Source organism: Saimiri boliviensis, chromosome 4 (genome assembly GCF_048565385.1).
Source record: "Saimiri boliviensis isolate mSaiBol1 chromosome 4, mSaiBol1.pri, whole genome shotgun sequence".
Taxonomy (NCBI): Eukaryota; Metazoa; Chordata; class Mammalia; order Primates; family Cebidae; genus Saimiri; species Saimiri boliviensis.
In genome coordinates this window covers 80,060,629-80,078,624 of record NC_133452.1, presented here as the reverse complement: position 1 = coordinate 80,078,624, position 17,996 = coordinate 80,060,629, and the positions used below count along the sequence as shown (strand labels likewise).

The 17,996-nt window shown below is 36.5% G+C and overlaps 1 protein-coding gene across 2 annotated transcripts in view; it reads right to left on the bottom strand.

The window, feature by feature from the left end:
* The window catches only part of RNGTT (RNA guanylyltransferase and 5'-phosphatase), a 342,640-nt gene that overhangs the window by 9,343 nt on the left and 315,301 nt on the right, over positions 1–17,996 (bottom strand). The window contains exon 15 of one of the 2 annotated variants that reach the window (XM_074397708.1): positions 8,391–14,929. The exons of the other annotated variant lie outside the window; for it this stretch is intronic. Within the exon in view, the coding sequence (XP_074253809.1) occupies positions 14,894–14,929 (36 nt within the window). The 3' untranslated portion in view covers positions 8,391–14,893. Of the gene's footprint in view, positions 1–8,390; positions 14,930–17,996 lie in introns of those variants that run through there. 2 annotated transcript variants of the gene reach the window in all.

Genomic DNA, 17,996 nt, shown 5'->3' with positions numbered 1-17,996 from the left:
ACAATACATCATTCTTCATTGATCACACAACTTACAGTCCCAAGATAGACACACTACAAGCTACTCATTTGGTTAGGTGGTAAAATACATTTAACTAATAAAAATACTATCTCCCACATCTACACAAACTAAAAACAGTTTCCACTAATGGTCAGATCAAAAGAATGACCAGTATACAGGAGAGGAGTTTAATTTTAGTATCTAATTTGTTACTATGACAATAATCATCCTCAACCAATTACAGATTATTATTTACTAAAACAGGATCCAATTAGGTCTTTTAATCAACTGTTACCCTAATTTGAGTTAATGAGACCTTGAAAGTAAAAAGAATAAAACATTTATAAATTAGGATTTCACATCTGTACCCCAAGTTACATTGAATTAATGAGGTTTTACAGTTTCTGGAAAAAAAAAAAAAAAGAGCCACACACAGCATATATGTTGAAAAAAATTATTACATGCATCCATCTTATTGCACGCCACACTTTTATACTATTTGAACCTATCAATGATCTGGGGTTAAGAAACTATCAGATGAAACTGGATCTAGCACTTCTGAAGATTTTAAATTAGCAGCTCAAAGATAATATCTGGAATGAAGGGCACAAAACAGAGGTAGGTAGAATCACAGTTGACCTACTCTGCCACTTTTTTGCACAATACATTTTTTGTAATTTAAGTAACACAAGGCACACAATTAGTGTTGGCTGAACTGACCTCTACAAGTAGGCAAAGATGCATCTGTACTTCCAGTAGTGGGACTAAGCCTCTAAAATGTACTGTCCTGCTCTGTAGAGTTCAGTGTTACTATTGAGAACTCATCTTCTGAGGCTGGGGGAAGGGTGATTTCTCTAAACTAATTCTCTCTGAAGACACTTTAAAATAACAAATATCCTTAGACTGGCAAAGCCACCCGGGAGTCTTTTTTCATTCTTAACTTTTAATTTTGATATAATTTTAGGTTGACAGAAGAGTTGTAAAGATAGTACAGCATTTACATACAAGTTGAATATCCCTTATCCAAAGTGCTTGGGACCAGAAATGTTTTGAATTTGGGGTTTTTTGTGTGGGGGAGGGTGGGCAGGGAGGAGCAGGTGATTTCTGGAATATTTGCATTATACTTCCTGGCTGAGCACCTCAGATTCAAAAATCTGAAATCTGAAATGAGAACTTCCTCTGAGTATCATGCTGGTACTCAAGCAGTTTTGAATTGTGGGGTATTTCAGATTTTGAATTTTTGAATTTGCAACGCTCAACCAGTACTGTCTCCATCCAGCTTCCTCTAATGTTTATATTTTGCCTATCATGGAACACTTATCAACACTACTAGAAAGTAACATTGGTACAACACAATTAGCTAAACTATAGTCTTTATTCGGACTCCAAGATCCAGCCCAAGAAACCACACTGCATTTAGTTGCCACTTGTCCTTACTCTCTTTCAATCTGTGACAGTTTCTTACATTTTCTTTGACACTTTTGAAGGGTACAAGTCAGATATTTTGGTTCCTTAATTCGGGATTTTCTAATGTTTTCTTTTGGTTGGACTGAGGTTGTGGATTTGGGGAAAGAATGCTATAATGGAGAAGTGCCCTTCTCACTGCATCACATCTCGGGGCGTATGACTTCAGCACGACTTATTACTGGTGGTATTAAGCCTGATCCACTGGTTAAGATGATATGTACCAGGTTTCTTTACTGTAAAGTTACAATTTTTTTTCCTTTTCCTACTCTATTTATTAGTTGGGAATAGCTATGATCAGTCCTGCTCAAGAAGAGGAAAATTCAGCTCTACTTTCTGGAAGGAAGGGTAGCTAAGAATTTATGGACATTTATTACAAACACAACAGAAATTATTAATTTATTGGGGGAAATACTCTTGACACTATACAAATGTCCTGTTTCACAAAGTTTCACTTACTAATTTTGGCATTCATCTGTAACTCTTCCCTGAGTAATTATTCCTGTGGTGTTCTAACGGAATTTTTTGTATTCTCCATTCCCTCAACATCTATTATCTAGAGTTCTTCTGTAAGAAAGATTTGTCCCTTCTCCCCTATTTATTCATTTAATTGCTTATCTTTATCGGTATGGACTCTTGGATATTTACTTAATTCTTTGGTTTATAATAAAATACTCATCACTCATTTTGTTGCTCAAATTGTTCTAGTTTTGGCCACTGGGAACTCTCATGTGGCTCCCATGTCTACCTTGCTTCCACTTTTTCTCCATGGGGCCCCCTACCAAAGATTTTTATTTTTATTTTTTATTTTTTTTTTCTGAGACAAGGTCTCATTCTGCCACCCAGGCTGGAGTGCAGTGGTGCAATCACAGCTCACTGCAGCCTCGACTTCCTGGGCTCAAGCCATCCCACCTCAGGCTCCCAAGTAGTTCAGACCACAGTTGTGCACTACCATGCCTGGCTAATATTTTAATTTTTTGTGTAGAGATGAGGTATCCCTATGTTGTTCAGGCTGGTCTCAAACTCCTGGGCTCAAGCAATCTTCCTGCCTTGGCCTCTCAAAGTGCTGGGATTACATGGGTAAGCCACTGCACCCAGCCTATGAGGGATTTTTTAAAAGAACATAATTATGCATCAACAGTCCAGGCTATGCTAAGAAAGTATAGCCACAACTTATTTTGGTCAGAATTTAAAGTCGGAGAAAAAGAACAGAGGGAGAAAGAAGGAAAGAAAGCTGGGGGATGAATATATGAGACTCTAAGATTGTCTCATAGAGGTTAAACTAAATTGGCCATTTTTTTCTTTTCTGAAGTTATAATTCTACTTTTTGGTAATTCAAAATCTCCTTCTATAGTGTGACAGAAAGTGGATTTTTAAAACATATCTTGAGTAAATGAACTCAAACAAAAATCTCATTTTCAGGTAAATAACTTCAGTTTTTATGATTGCAGAGAAAATAAAACAAATATATCAGAAATAAGATAGAATTATAAAAGTTTTCTATGTGGTATCATAACAATATGAATAGCTTAAATCTGAATTATTAAATAAACAGACTTCTAGAACTACTACCTTATAGCAGGGCCACGACCTATTATTACTTTAAGAAAGTGCATCTGCTTATTAAAAGAAGTAAAATACTTGTCATATTACCTTTTTCAAACATATGTTAGACTAGTACTTCAAAAAGGTTCCTGTACTAAAATCTATTGGTGTTTGTGCCTCTCTAATGAGGAACCACTGAGTAAATAGCATGCCTTGCATTTGCTAGGTCAGAAACACAGCAGCAGGAGGTTTCTCCCTCAAGAATGGTGGGGTCTTCATGCCCTTCAGTCAGATACGCAACTAATGAAAGCAGTTACTTGGGAAAGGAACAGCTATAACTCTATCTTATTTACTTGTCCCAAGTCATTATAGACAAGTCACAACTAAAGGGTATGAAATTTACACTAAACTACAGATTTCTACCACCCCATAAAATCAGTTAGTCACAGTTATTATTTCATAGAAAATAACTTGACAGATATACAAAACCATGTTAGTAGTGGTTACTGGTGGATGGTGGAATTAGAAGTGACTTTTATTTTCTTTTCTGTGTGTTGCTATATTTTCCAAACTTTCAACATTCCAAACTTTCAACATTACATATGTTTAACTTTCATACTTTTTTGAAACAAAAAATCCTAAAATAAACTATGTTTCACCAATGATTAGAAACATCAGGTTTGATTTTAATGCAGAGGCACAAAATATAAGGAATAAATATTTAAATGGAAAACCAAAAGTCCTGGAATAATGCTCTGAGTCCACAGCTCACAAACTGCAATGAGGCACCCAGAGAGCTACAGCAGTTCACAAGGGCATTGTGGATTATTTCACATTTTTAGGGAAAGACAGTGACAGGGGTTGGACACCATGAAAATTATTAGTTGAAGTGAGTTCACAGTTTAACAGAGAATTCCTTTAGATGACATCATGTCTTTGCAAAGCTGAGTCTTGGATAGTTATTTTGATTAAAGCCATATATTGTGCAAAAAAATCAATGTGGAACAGGACATGTGGTTGGTGGTATCCAATCTGATTTCGAGATAATGAAAAGTTGTACGGCCTTTAACAACATACTAAGTTGTTTAAACATAAACACTTAGTGGTTTGAATCTATCTGCTTAATAAATGGAATTGTTAGGTATTTCTTTTGGCTTAGAGGTGCTGTGCATGAGGCAACATGACGCACATTTGCTAACCTCTGGCCTAAGTCCTTTTCATCCGCCCTTTCTGATCCTAGTCCCTAAAACCTACACACAGATTATGTCTAACACTTAGTGGAAACCAAACAGAGTATGAAGAACTTTGCTGGAGGTTCTATACCAGATCATGGTATAGAACAGAATTTTTATCAAGTTAATTTCAACTCTTATCTAGATCAATAAACTATGTACTCTTCATTGGTTGTACCAGTTTAGAGTAGAGGAGATCCTCAGGAAAGACATTTCCTTAAATTCCAGAATCATGAGTCTTCACTTATCAACCAACTTGTACTGTTGATAGCTAGTTAAGTAAAGGACACTACTATTATCTCTAAGCTTTTCTCTGCTTTCCTTTCTCCTTCTTACTCTTCCTTCCCCACCTCGCCCAAAACAAAACAAACAAAACAAAAGGTTTTAAGACGTAAATATCCTCCCTTTAACACATGAATGAACATTATGCATTTGTACTCTATTTCTGGGTGAATAAGGTGGCATCTATTCCATCACTACAATCTGTTAAGAAGTACGTGAGGTCATTAGTTTGGACTAAGCTCCTATACTAAGCCCCAACAGACCAGATTAAAAACCAAAATGGAGGCCGGGCGCGGTGGCTCAAGCCTGTAATCCCAGCACTTTGGGAGGCCGAGGCGGGTGGATCACGAGATCGAGAGATCGAGACCATCCTGGTCAACATGGTGAAACCCCATCTCTACTAAAAATACAAAAATTAGCTGGGCATGGTGGCACGTGCCTGTAGTCCCAGCTACTAGGGAGGCTGAGGCAGGAGAATTGCTTGAACCCAGGAGGCGGAGGTTGCAGTGAGCCGAGATCGCGCCATCGCACTCCAGCCTGGGTAACAAGAGCAAAACCCCGTCTCAAAAAAAACAAAAACAAAAACAAACAAACAAAAAAAACCAAAATGGAGTCACTTATACTGAAGCTCCACAACACTAAATTGAAACTCAGTTGTTACGGGACCTGAGAAATCAGAGGGAGATAACAGCCAACATTCTGAAACCGGCCAGTTTCAGTCAGCATGATAATAAAGTTCCCTCTGCTTTAATCCTTATCCCAGAAAAAGTAGCCTGAAATACCTGATGTTAACCAGTTATTTTTCTGTTACTGTGTTTCCCTGTTCCCATCTCAAAAGGAAAGTGACTTTAAATGACCAATCTACTTTTTGTCATTTGTTTCTGCTTTCTACAGCCTGTTTTCTGTCTATAAAACCAACCTCCCTTGCTCAGCTCATCAGAACACTTATTCTATTTTGTGGAATACAGAGTTGCCCAATTCTAGAATTGCAAATTAAAGTAAATTAAGATCTTTAAATTTGTTGTAATTTTGTCTTTTGACAAATCAAAATGAAAGTAAATATTTCAGTTAAACACCAAGTTCATAAAATATACTCAATTATTAAACACACCTACACAGGCATATGAGTGTTAGCTGATATACAGAACTAACCCAAAAGACAGCTTTGATGGATGGCAAATATTGTGTGGATATTCAGACACAAAATTTACAGGCAAGTATCCATCCAGTTTGTATTTATATGATGACTATCATCCTTTCATCCACTCCCATGTGGCTTCTACTTTTTCCACTCCAGCAAAACGCTGGCTGGGTTCATCAATGACCTCTATGTTGCTAAATCAAATGGACTCATCTTATTTGACCCCTCACCCTCAGCATTGTCTTACACATTTAAATTCTTCCTCTTTAAAAATACTTCTCTTTTCTAGGCTCCTAGGAAACAAAATCTGCTTTTCCTCCCTCTATCCTTTGCTATTCTTTCTCAGGTTTCTTTGCTAATCTCTTCTTTTTTAAAGTTGAGAAGTCCCTAGGCGCTGGTACTGGCTTCTTTTCTTTCTCTAGCAATCTTATTTACCTCTATAGTTTTAAATACCATCTACATGTGGACAACTCTCAAATGTTCTTTCTTACCATGTTTCCTGAGCTCTAGAACCATTATTCCTCTGACCTGACAAATACTGATCAACCATGTGCCCAGTAAGGTGCTGTGGACTGGTGACACAACAGTAAACAAGGTAGACACAGTCTCTGATCTTTGGAATGTAGTCTAGTGTGAAAGGCAGACAACAAACAAGAAAACATTTACAAAATGTTTACAAAATGATAATGCCTATGAAGAAAATACTGTAACAGAGACTAATGCATAAAGAAAGACATTTGGCTTTTGGTAAGGTCTGAGGAGATGATATTTAAGCTAAGACCTACAGGATGATAAGACCTCAGCCTAAAGACCGAAAGAAAGGAGGGAGGGAAGGCAGTAGACAGAGAAGGAAAGTAAGTGGGTGTGTCAAGGGGAGGGGAGATACACACACTTAAGACAGTGATTAACAGTGTCCAAAATCCTGAGGTAAAAAAGATCTTATGATCTTGGATGCTAAAGCTACAAGCCAATGGAATGAAAATAATGTCTCTACAAGCCTTTGAATGGGATCTCACATAGATCCAACTCATTCCCAAGCTCTTCTTCTTATATTTTATTTATATTTTTTCAAAACTCAACTTTTCACCTGCTTCCAAATCTGTTTCTTCTCTTATCTTCTCCATTGCAATAAATGGCAACTCTATCCACCCAATTCCTTGTGACAGCGATCTTGGTGTCCTCCTGATCCCTTCTTCTTCTTTTCCCTAATATTCAATTCACTACCCAGGCCCATTAATTCTACATCCAAAACATAATCTGAGTATATTTGCTTCTTCTCTTACTGTCATCATCACAGTTCAACCTATCACAGTGTCTCAGATTCTTGTGACAGCTTCCAAACTGTTCTCTTTTTTATTTCCCCATCCTATCAATTCCTTATATTGAAGCCACATTTATTTTTGAAAAATGTTAATCAAGTCATTCTCTTCCTTAGAAGGAAAACAAATAAAAGACCTACAGGTTGAAAAGGAAGAAATAAGACTGTCTTTATTCACAGACAACATGATTACTTACATAGAAGGATCTACAAAGAGGCTCCTAGAACTAAGTAAGTTTAACAAGGTTGCAGAATCCAAGGATGTTAAATAGATATGTAAATGGATGCAGAATACTAAAACCAATTGAATATCTGTATACCAACAATGAACAGCTGGAAACTTAAAATTTAAAAAGTATAATTTACAATAACACAACTAAAAAACATGAAATAGGTATAAATCTAAAAATAATATTGCGGGGTGTATATGTTGACAACTACAAAATACTGATGAAATAAAAAAATCAAGGAAAGGAAAATCTAAAGAAAGAGAGATATATACCATGTTCATGGACTGAAAGGTTCAATATTGTTAAGATGTCAATTCTTCCCAAAATGATCTACAGATTTAACATAATCACAAGCAAAATCCCAACAGGATTTTTTAGTGGATATCAACAACCTGATTTATATAGAAAGTCAAAAAAACTAGAAAAAATTTGTAAAAGAACAAATTTGAAGAAGTGATACTGATTTGATCTCAAGAATTAGTATAAAGCTATAGTTATCAAGACAGTGTTGTATTGATTGGTAAGTAGAGAGACACATAGATCAGTGAAACAGAACAGAGAGCTCACAAAAAAATCCACAAATATAAGGTCAATTGATATTTGACCAAGGCACAAAGGCAACGCAATGAAGAAATGACAGTCTTTTCACTAAATGGTACCGGAACAATTGGATATTCATACACAAAATACGCACCTCAACCTATGCTATTTGCATTACACAAAAACTAAGCTGTAAAGTACACCTAAATATAGAACTGAAAATTATAAAACTTCTAAAAGAAAACATAAAAGAAAATCTTTGTGACCTAGGGTTAGGCAAGATTTCTTAGAAATGACACCAAAAATATGATTCATAAAATGAAAAACTGATAAAAGGCATCAAAATTTAAAACTTATGCTCTCTAAATATATTGTTAAGGAATGAAAAGACAAGGCATAGATTAGAATAAAATATTTGCAAATCACATATCTGACAAAGGACTTGTACCAGAACACATTTTAAAAAACCTTAAAACTGAATAAAAAACAAACAATTCAATTTAAAAAATGGGCAAATAATTTGAACACTTTATCAAAGCAGCTATATAGATGACAAATAAGCACATAAAAATACTGTATGTTCAAAATTATTTTAGTAACTATGAAAATTCAAATTAAAATCACAATTAGACACTATATATACCTATTAGAATGTCTCAAGTAAAATATATTGACAATATCAAAGTGTTGACAACAACATAAGGCAATTGAACTCTTGTATATTGCTAGTGGAAATGTAAAATGGTATAACCATGTTAAAAAACAGTTCGGCAGTTTCTTTATAAAGTCAAACATACACTTACCGTAAGAGCCAGCAATTTTACTCCTAGGTATTTTACCCAAGAGAAATGAAAATATTTGTTCACATAGAAACTTGAATAAAAATGTTTACAGTATATTCATTTTTTTTTGTTTTTGTTTTTTGTTTTTTGTTTTGAGATGGTGTTTCGCTCATTACCCGGGCTGGAGTGCAATGGTGCGATTTTGGCTCACCGCAACCTCCGCCTCCTGGGTTCAGGCAATTCTCCTGCCTCAGCCTCCTGAGTAGCTGGGATTACAGGCACGCACCACCATGCCCAGCTAACTGTTTTTGTATTTTTAGTTGAGACGGGGTTTCACCATGTTGACCAGGATGGTCTTGATCTCTTGACCTCATGATCCACCCACCTCAGCCTCGCAAAGTGCTGGGATTACAGACATGAGTGTAACCATCCCAAACTGGAAACAATTTAAATGTCCTTCAAATACTGAATAGCTAAACAAACTGTAGTATAGTCATATAAGGAAATACTACTCAAGAATAAGAATTATTAGTCAACTACTGATAAACAGAATAATATGGATTAATTCCAAATGCATTGAGCTGAACTGAAGAAGCTTGCTTTTAGAAGCTATAAAGTATGTGATTCCATTTACATGACATACTGGAAAAGGCGAAATTAAGAAACAGAAAGGAGATTTGGATTTAGAAGCAGGGAAAGGAATTTATTATGAAGGACTGTCATGTGAGGCTTTTAAATGGTGATGGTGGTGAGTGGTGATGAAACTATTCTGTCTTGATTCTAGCAGTGGCTCTATGCCGCTATGCACTTGTCTAAACTCACACACCAAAAGGAGTGAATTATGGTATGTAGAAGGTGAATCAAAATAAAAAAAAAGAAATTTAAGAAGCAGGTCACTTAAAAAAAAAAGTAATTTCAATCACATCATCCTTGTCAGTCGCTTCCCATTACAAAGCACTAAAGGACAGAGTCTTGCTTTTTTTTCTAGCTTTAATAAGTTGTCTTACTATACCCTACATGTTTCATTTACATTATCTATCATTGTAAGCTATTTGTTGATTATTGATTTGATCTGTCAATCAGATGGTTAAATTATGGAACACTTACTAGATGTACAGTACTGTTTTAAGGGCTTTGCACTATTTATTTAATCCTCATAGTAGCCCTAGGAAGTAGGTATTAATATTCCCATTTCACAGAAACACAGGTATAGAGAAGTTATATAATTTGATCAGGGTTTAATAGACAGTAAAAGATGAAGAAACACTGTACCCCTACAAGAGTCCAGTGAGATTTCTGGATGTGGAAGCTGAAGCCAGAGAGTTTAAGCAATCTGCATGAGGATACAGAGCTTATTTGTTTTATTAATCAGATTTGAATTCTAGGTCTTCATGGATCAAAAACTATGCCCTCCTTTTTCTCTAACAATCTAGGCTTTAGGTTGAAAAAGTATTAAAGGAGGAGAAGGCAGACTACACTTATGGACAATTTTACTTCATGAGTATTTAAGTAATTTAAAACAGTAATTTAAGTAATTATTTTCAAGGATTACATTTCACTTGGGAGAGTCTAAAGGTGGGAGACAAAGGGATATATGACTGATGAGGGTAGAAGGGCATAATACATTGGCTTGAACCAAGCTCAGTGTCTGCTAAGTTTCTTTCTCTTCATTTTCCAAATGCACATCATTCTGACTGCATCATCTCTGCTGTTTGCTATTCTAATTGCAGCACAAACCACAAATCATAGCAAATTGCAGAATTTCTCAATCATTAAGAATTTACAATAGGTTAATTTTTAAATGGGCTGCATTTCACAGCTGCAAAGCTTTTGTCTGATTTCTAGACTAAATGAGAAGCCATTATTGTGTTGAATGACCTTTCCATAGGCATAACTAGCAAAAATAAGAGGTCATGTGGACAAAACAAGCAGCTCTGCCAGGTAAGGTGAGGTAACAGTAATGACTTACTAAACAGAGTGCCAAACTCTATGGCATAATATATTTGTTCTCTGTTTAGTTCTAATACCTAATACCTAAAACCAAGCATGATTAGACTTCTAAGCAGACTATGGATTCAATGCATGCTTGGGATTATAAAGTTGATACACAACCAAGGAAAGCTTTAACATCCACCATTAACTTAAGAAGGAGGATAAAATGCAATATGCATGTCTAACACTTTTTTTCTTATAGTTATACTTACAATGACTGGCTTATTTAATGTTGCTCATTTTTTAAGATGTCTGTTGCACAGCTGATGCAAATATTTCATAAAGTATATTTCCACACTGAATTTAATAAATGGTCTACTTACTTCTGGCAGTAACAAATACCTAACTTAAATTTATTTTAATGATATTAAATATCCATGTTTAACAATGTTCACAATATACTGGACCTAATATTGGAGCTAGGCATTAAGATGTCAATGTATAGTCAAATTATTTCAAGGAGTCCTTACATTTACTTTCAAGGACTTGCTAACAGTTTAGATCCAACAGTGTTCTCTTTTTTTTCATTCCTTTAGCAATGTGTGCTGGTTACATATAACTATCTCCTTTCACTCATTTTAAACTCAGCTATTCAACCATGCCTTTCTTATAGGATAGAGAGACCTCAAGAGAACTGTCCTCTGGCTAGACCTAATGTGGGAGTATACCAAAATGCTTCAAAAGTAAGTACAGATTCCCTTCCTATTGAGCCTGTCACTTAGAACACCAACAATAATGTTGGCATTTTCTCCTTTTTATCTTCTAAACTCTTCCTCCTTTAAAATCACTCAATTTGCCTTAGTGGCACTTACAGGTACCGAAGACTACAGACCCACATACCTTTGAATCATCAGACCAGAAACACAGCACTCTTTAATTTAGTGAAAAATGTTCTTGTGGTGATTCGGACTCATCTGAGCAAACAAACTTCTAGGATTCCTTTCTTACATGTCTGTACCTCAAGTCAATGCAGACTCTCACTGAGACCTTCTGAGCTATAATCTGCCTTTGACGTGTCCAATTGGGTATTTTACTGTTTGCCATGCATAGATCACTGAAAGTTTATATATGCTTTCTCAACAACTGTATTTATTCTACTTTGAGAAAAAAATACTGAAGTTACTGACAAAAGCATTACACAAGTACAGTGATAATCACACTGCTCAGAGCCCTAGAGTTCCATTGTATGTCTCTATGTACTCCTTGAAGAACATTCACGACGGATTTATTTAAATCTGCCTCTCAGCTCCAGGTATAGGGGCTACTTAAAAAAACTACTCAGGAACTGCCATTCACAATTGCTACAAAGAGAATAAAATACGTAGGAATACAAGTTACAAGGGATGTGAAGGATCTCTTCAAGGAGAACTACAAACCACTGCTCAAGGAAATAAGAGAGGACACAAACAAATGAAAAAGCATTCCATGCTCATGAATAGGAAGAATCAATATTATGAAAATGGCCATATTACCCATAGTAATTTATAGATTCAATGCTATCCCTATCAAGCTACCACTGACATTCCTTAAAGAGTTAGAAAAAACTTTAAATTTCATATGGAACCAAAAAAGAGCCTATATAGCCAAGATAATCCTAAGCAAAAAGAACAAAGCTGGAGGCATCATGCTACCTGGCTTCAAACTATACTACAAGGCTAGAGTAACCAAAACAGTATGGTACTGGTACCAAAACAGATATACTGACCAGTGCAAAAGAACAGAGGCCTCAGAAATAATGCCACAGATATACAACCATCTGATCTTTCACAAACCTGACAAAAACAAGCAATGAAGAAAGGATTCCTATTTAATAAATGGTGTTGGGAAAACTCGCTAGCCATATGCAGAAAACTTAAACTGGACCCCTTCCTTATACAAAAATTAACTTAAGATGGATTAAAAACTTCAACATAAGATGTAAAACCACAAAAACTCTAGAAGAAAATCTAGGCAATACCATTCAGAACATAGGCAGGGGCAAAGACTTCATAACTAAAACACCAGAAGCAATGACAACAAAAGCCGTAATTGACAAATGGAATCTAACTAAACTAAAGAGCTTCTACACAGCAGAAGAAACTATCATTAGAGTGAACAGGAAACCTACAAAATGGGAGACGATTTTTGCAATCTATCCATCTAACAAGGGGCTAATATCCATAATCTACGAGGAACTTAAACAAATTTACAAGGAAAAAAACAAAGACTCCCATCAAAAAGTGGGTGAAGGATATGAACACACACTTCGCAGAAGAAGACATTTATGTGACCAACAAATATATGAAAAAAAGCTCATCATCACTGATCATTAGATAAATGCAAATCAAAACCACGTTGAGAACTCATGCCGTCAGAATGGTGATCATTAAAAAGTCAAAAGACAACAGATGCTGGAGAGGATGTGGAGAAATAAGAACGCTTTTACACTGCTGGTGGGAGTGTAAATTAGTTCAACAATTGTGAAAGACAGTGTGGTGATTCCTCAAGAATCTAGAACCAGAAATACCATTTGACCCAGTGATCCCATTAATGGGTAGATACCCAAAGGAATATCAATCATTCTACTATAAAGAAACATGCACACGTATGTTTACTACAGCATTATTCACAATAGCTAAGACTTGGAACCAACCCAAATGCCCATCAATGATAGAATGGATAAAGAAAATGTGACACATATCTACCATGGAATACTATGCAGCCATAAAAAAGGATGAGTTCATGTCCTTTGCAGGGACATGGATGAAGCTGGAAACCATTACTCTTAGCAATCTAACACAGGAACAGAAAACCAAACACTGCATGTTCTCACTCCTAAGTGGGAGTTGAACAATGAGAACACGTGGACACAGGGAGGGGAACATCACACACCAGGGCCTGATGAGGGGTTGGGGGCTAGGGAAGGGATAGCATTAGGAGAAATACCCTAATGTAGATGACAGGTTGATGGGTGCAGGAAACCATCATGGCACACGTATACCTATGTAACAAACCTGCATGTTCTGCACACGAATCCCAGAACTTAAAGTCTAATTCAAACAAAAAACAAAAAAACAAAAAACCTCAGAAAATGCTGAGAATCTGAAAATGACTACAATAAATTATCTGCATCAAGTGCCATATTCCCTAAATCTTCTCCCCACAAAATCCAAAACCACCACAATAACTTCCCTCATAAAATTAAACATTTTAGAGCTGAAACTCCAAGCAGGAAACTTAAAGATCATCAAATCAAACACTTTTATTCTGAAATATTCAAGTACTAAAGTATTAATTAGTGTGTATGTGTGAACATTTCACATATTGGGGTGGAAACAGATATAAACCAGAGGAAATAACGAATTCATTATTTTGGTAACTTGTACTCAAAATCAATTTAAGGTTTACAGCCAACACATTTGTTTTCATCAGATATTTACTTTTTAAATTACTGTCTGAGACTTTTTCCTTCATAGGGAAAGGAAAGGGAGAGAACTAACATTTATTAACTACTTGTGATGAGCTGAGCACTTTACATACATTGTTATCCTTTTTATAATAATGAGGAAATAAAGAATGAGAATATTTAAATAATTCCTTCAAGACGGCATTTGGATCTAGAGCTCTGTATCACACTATCTCTTGGTAATAACTGGGAAATTCAACATACTAGAGGAAAAGGGAAATATTGTTATTGTTAACGCCTAATCAAGAAATGACAGTTAAATCAAAGAGCTAAGGGAGTTGGGCTAATATGTCACCATAAACCAAAGGAGAGACATGTGGACTCTCGTAGGTCATGCTGAGTTTAATGTAATGTAATCTAAAAGAGAAATAAGAAACACAGGCTGCATGTGAGGAAAAACATCCCAAAACCATGAGCCTCAATTGTCATGTGTTGGTCAATACCAGTCTGGAGAAAAGGGGTCTGGAAAGAAGATAGGACAAAGTGGGAGGAATCTCACAAGTGGGTAGGGAAAAGATACCGAGAAGACACAGTTCTAAGTGTCCTAAACAAGGTCTGTGAAATGGAGATTAAGTGCATTTTGGTTGAGTAATATACAAAAATTTTACTGATTATCAGCACTATTTACATTTTTAGCAGGCTCCAGTAATTAAAACAGTCTTTTCTGTTCTGGCAACTTATTTATCTACTTTCACTTCCAAAGATGCCGGGAGAAAAAAGATACCAACATAAATTTCAGCCTGAGGTAAAATACGTGCTATTATCTAAAGATTTCTACATTTAGAAGTGTCTGATTGCTTGATCTTTGAGAGATCAGAATTTTCACAATTCACAGTTCTTAAAGATTACATTTGGAACCATATTAACTTTCTCATTTTGTTCCCTCCTTCCGCGACCTCCCATATTTCTTTAGGTTTTTGTTCTAGTCCTGTTCCAGAGAGCGTAAGCAGAACATGTCCTAGTGGGAATAAAGAAAAAAAACAAAATTACACAGGCAAAGAGAAAAGGCTATACATTTTTGGACATTCACCACTTAACGACTCTTATCAAGCCTTCAGAGGATCTATTCGAAATTAGACAGCTGTGTTACCACTATTTTCTAGTAAGTTATTTTCTGGGTATATGAAATTAAGTCAGGATAATTAAGGTAGGTGGCTTTTAACCTTTTTTCAGGTGGGTGGATCACCTGAGGTCAGGAGTTCAAGACCAGCCTGGCCATCATGGTGAAACCCCATCTTAAAAAAAAAAAAAAGTATCTAGCACAATCTTGGTGCTTAATAAAAATTACATTCAGGTAAATGATATGCTTGCCAGGAATGCTTTCAAGTAGTGAGTATTTTACAGGATATTCTCACACTGGCATGCCTCCTTCTAATCTTGACTAAGTCAGCTCATCTCCCTGACTATAAGAAATCACCATATGAGTCTTTGAAGAACGTACCTCCTACCAATACCATGCTGTGCCTATGCTAACCTTTAAGCAAGTACACCTGCAACCCTGGGTTCCTGTGGTTTTTCCTGGGGTAGACTACCAGGCCAGTACTACATGAGGGTCCGATATAGTTAAAAGGCAATGCAGGAAGGATGCTTGTTTCGCGGGTTTATTCAAAATTGGAGAACACTATGGAGCGCTTAAAAGTAACAAGCCAAAGACTCATCATTTGCTTTGTCTGCCAGCTGCCAGCTGCCACAGAAGACACAGTGGATTGCCTCCTGGTACTGTTCTGTGCCCAGAAGCTCCAAATTAGCACTGTTTTAACTGTCTTGTCACCACACTTCAGATGGTATCACTATCATTCCCATTTTTGCTTTTGGAATATTGCAGGGACCACAGTCCTTCAAATCCTACCATCTAATTGGTGCTAAATTTACATATAGTCATGCTTCCTCCACTCTGGTGTAAAATGGATATTCTGGTCCTCTTCTGTAAGCTCCCTATTTTTAACTATCGCACAACCTGGAGTTTCACTAGTAGGTTAATGTTGAGTAGGCCCACTGCGAAGCCTGCTGATGGCAGAGCAAATAGCTGAATTTAACCTTAAACTAATCCTGATATATGAGCTCTGAGTTAAACAGGCCAAGCAATCATTCAGCAAGTTGGGGCGGGGCGGAGGGGGGTGTGGCGGTAGCATAATGAACACTTGAGATGTTAGTTTATTATTTTTAATTTTAATCTGACATGATAAAAGGGAAAGTAACTCATTCTTAGTTACATTTCCTTTTGTGAATTTTGTTTTTTAGTAACTTGTTTTTTTGCTTAAATATTTTTTTAGAACTCAAAACCCAGCAGTGAGAACAATTATGTTAATAATGCCAGGAAATTTGTTTGCTTTGTTAAATTGAGCTTCAAAAGCATTTCAACTGAACATACATTTGTGATTGCAAGTAATGCCTATTCTTATATCCATTTAAAATGTTTACTTTATTACAGCTTATTATAAATGTGAAGTCTAAAATGCAGCACCATGGCTGCTCAATTTCCAGGCCACAATTTTATGATAATCATATGAAATGTATTCATGTGTCAACAGAACTGCCTAACAATGCCCTAAATGGAGTTGTTAGCAGCTCTGTCTTTCTGATGGCCACACGGTTCTGTGCCTCATAACACTAAGAAACTGCTGCAAATGGAAAACTCTGCCAATTTTAACTTAGTTTGCAGCATGCACTATGTTGCTACCCATGGCTCAGTTTAATTGCTACTATCTCAGAGATCCTACAAGAAAACTGACCTTAAATACCAAACATATGAATGAGATAAATGGGTTGCTGCTTTTTCTATGGCTTGACTGTCTTTTTAGGTAATCTTTAAGTACACCAAAGGGGTTGAGACTGCACAGTCCCTCTGGCATTTGATGCTCTTTATTGCACGCAGTGGTGGAAAGGTACCTGGAAGATACCTCTGTCACCCTGACATCTTACAAAGGAGTAAGGGAGCACTTATATGCAGATTCAATAAATGGAAATGAATAAAGGGTCTAGAGTTATCCCTCCCTCCCTTTCTCTCATGACTTCCTCACTTTTATGACAAGTAGCCCATATAACGGTGGCCAGTTTAGGAGCTGAGATCTTAAGCAACATTTTCTCAACTCTACATTTTTTTTGAGGCCCTATCATGTCATGTGTTTTTATGCCCCTTATTTCATTCAGAAAATCTATTTGCCTGCAGTGGACCATATACTTTCGAGTGGGGACTGGGGGAAAACCATCTACCATCAGAACCAGGATCTTGTGGTAGTAGACCATATATATTTTTGCTTCAAGTTTGTGTGTGTGTGTGTGTGTGTGTGTGTGTGTGTGTGTGTGTGTGTTTAACCTCCTAGGACCACTTCTCTGAGTTAATACAGAGAACAGTACAAATGTCCAATCAACTTCATGACAACTTTTTTTTTTTTTTTTCTTTTTATAGCCAACTGCTTCTGAAAGAGTACCAAGTTCTCCTAGGCTAACTATTCATTTATTATTTTGAGACAAGGTCTTGCTCTGTCACCCAGGCTGGAGTGCTGTGGCACACTCAAATATCACTGCAGCCTCAATCTCCCAGGCTCAAGTGATCCTCCCATCTCAGCCTCCCTAGTAGCTGGGGCTATAGGCATGTGCCACCACACGTGGTTAATGTTTGTATTTTTTGTAGAGATGGGGTTTCACCATGTTCCCCAGGCTTGTGTCAGAAACTCCTGGGCTCAAGCAATCTACCTGCCTTTGCCTCCCAAAATGCTAGGATTACAGACATAAGCCACCATACTCAGTGTCAACTCTCTTTTTAGATGGAAAACACTAAAGTTCACAGAAAGCCTGTAATTTATCCAAGGCATATGCTTCTTTGCGTCCAGAACTAGAACCAAGGTCCAGACTTGTGGCATCCCAGTCCAGCACATGGAGTTATCTACAAGACAATCCTTCATAAACAAACGGTATAACTTTGCAAGCCAAATGTTTACTTGCAGTCATTTAAGTTTGATCCAGCTTATCTAATGCAAGAAAAATAGTTTATACACCAATCAACTACAGACACACAGACACAC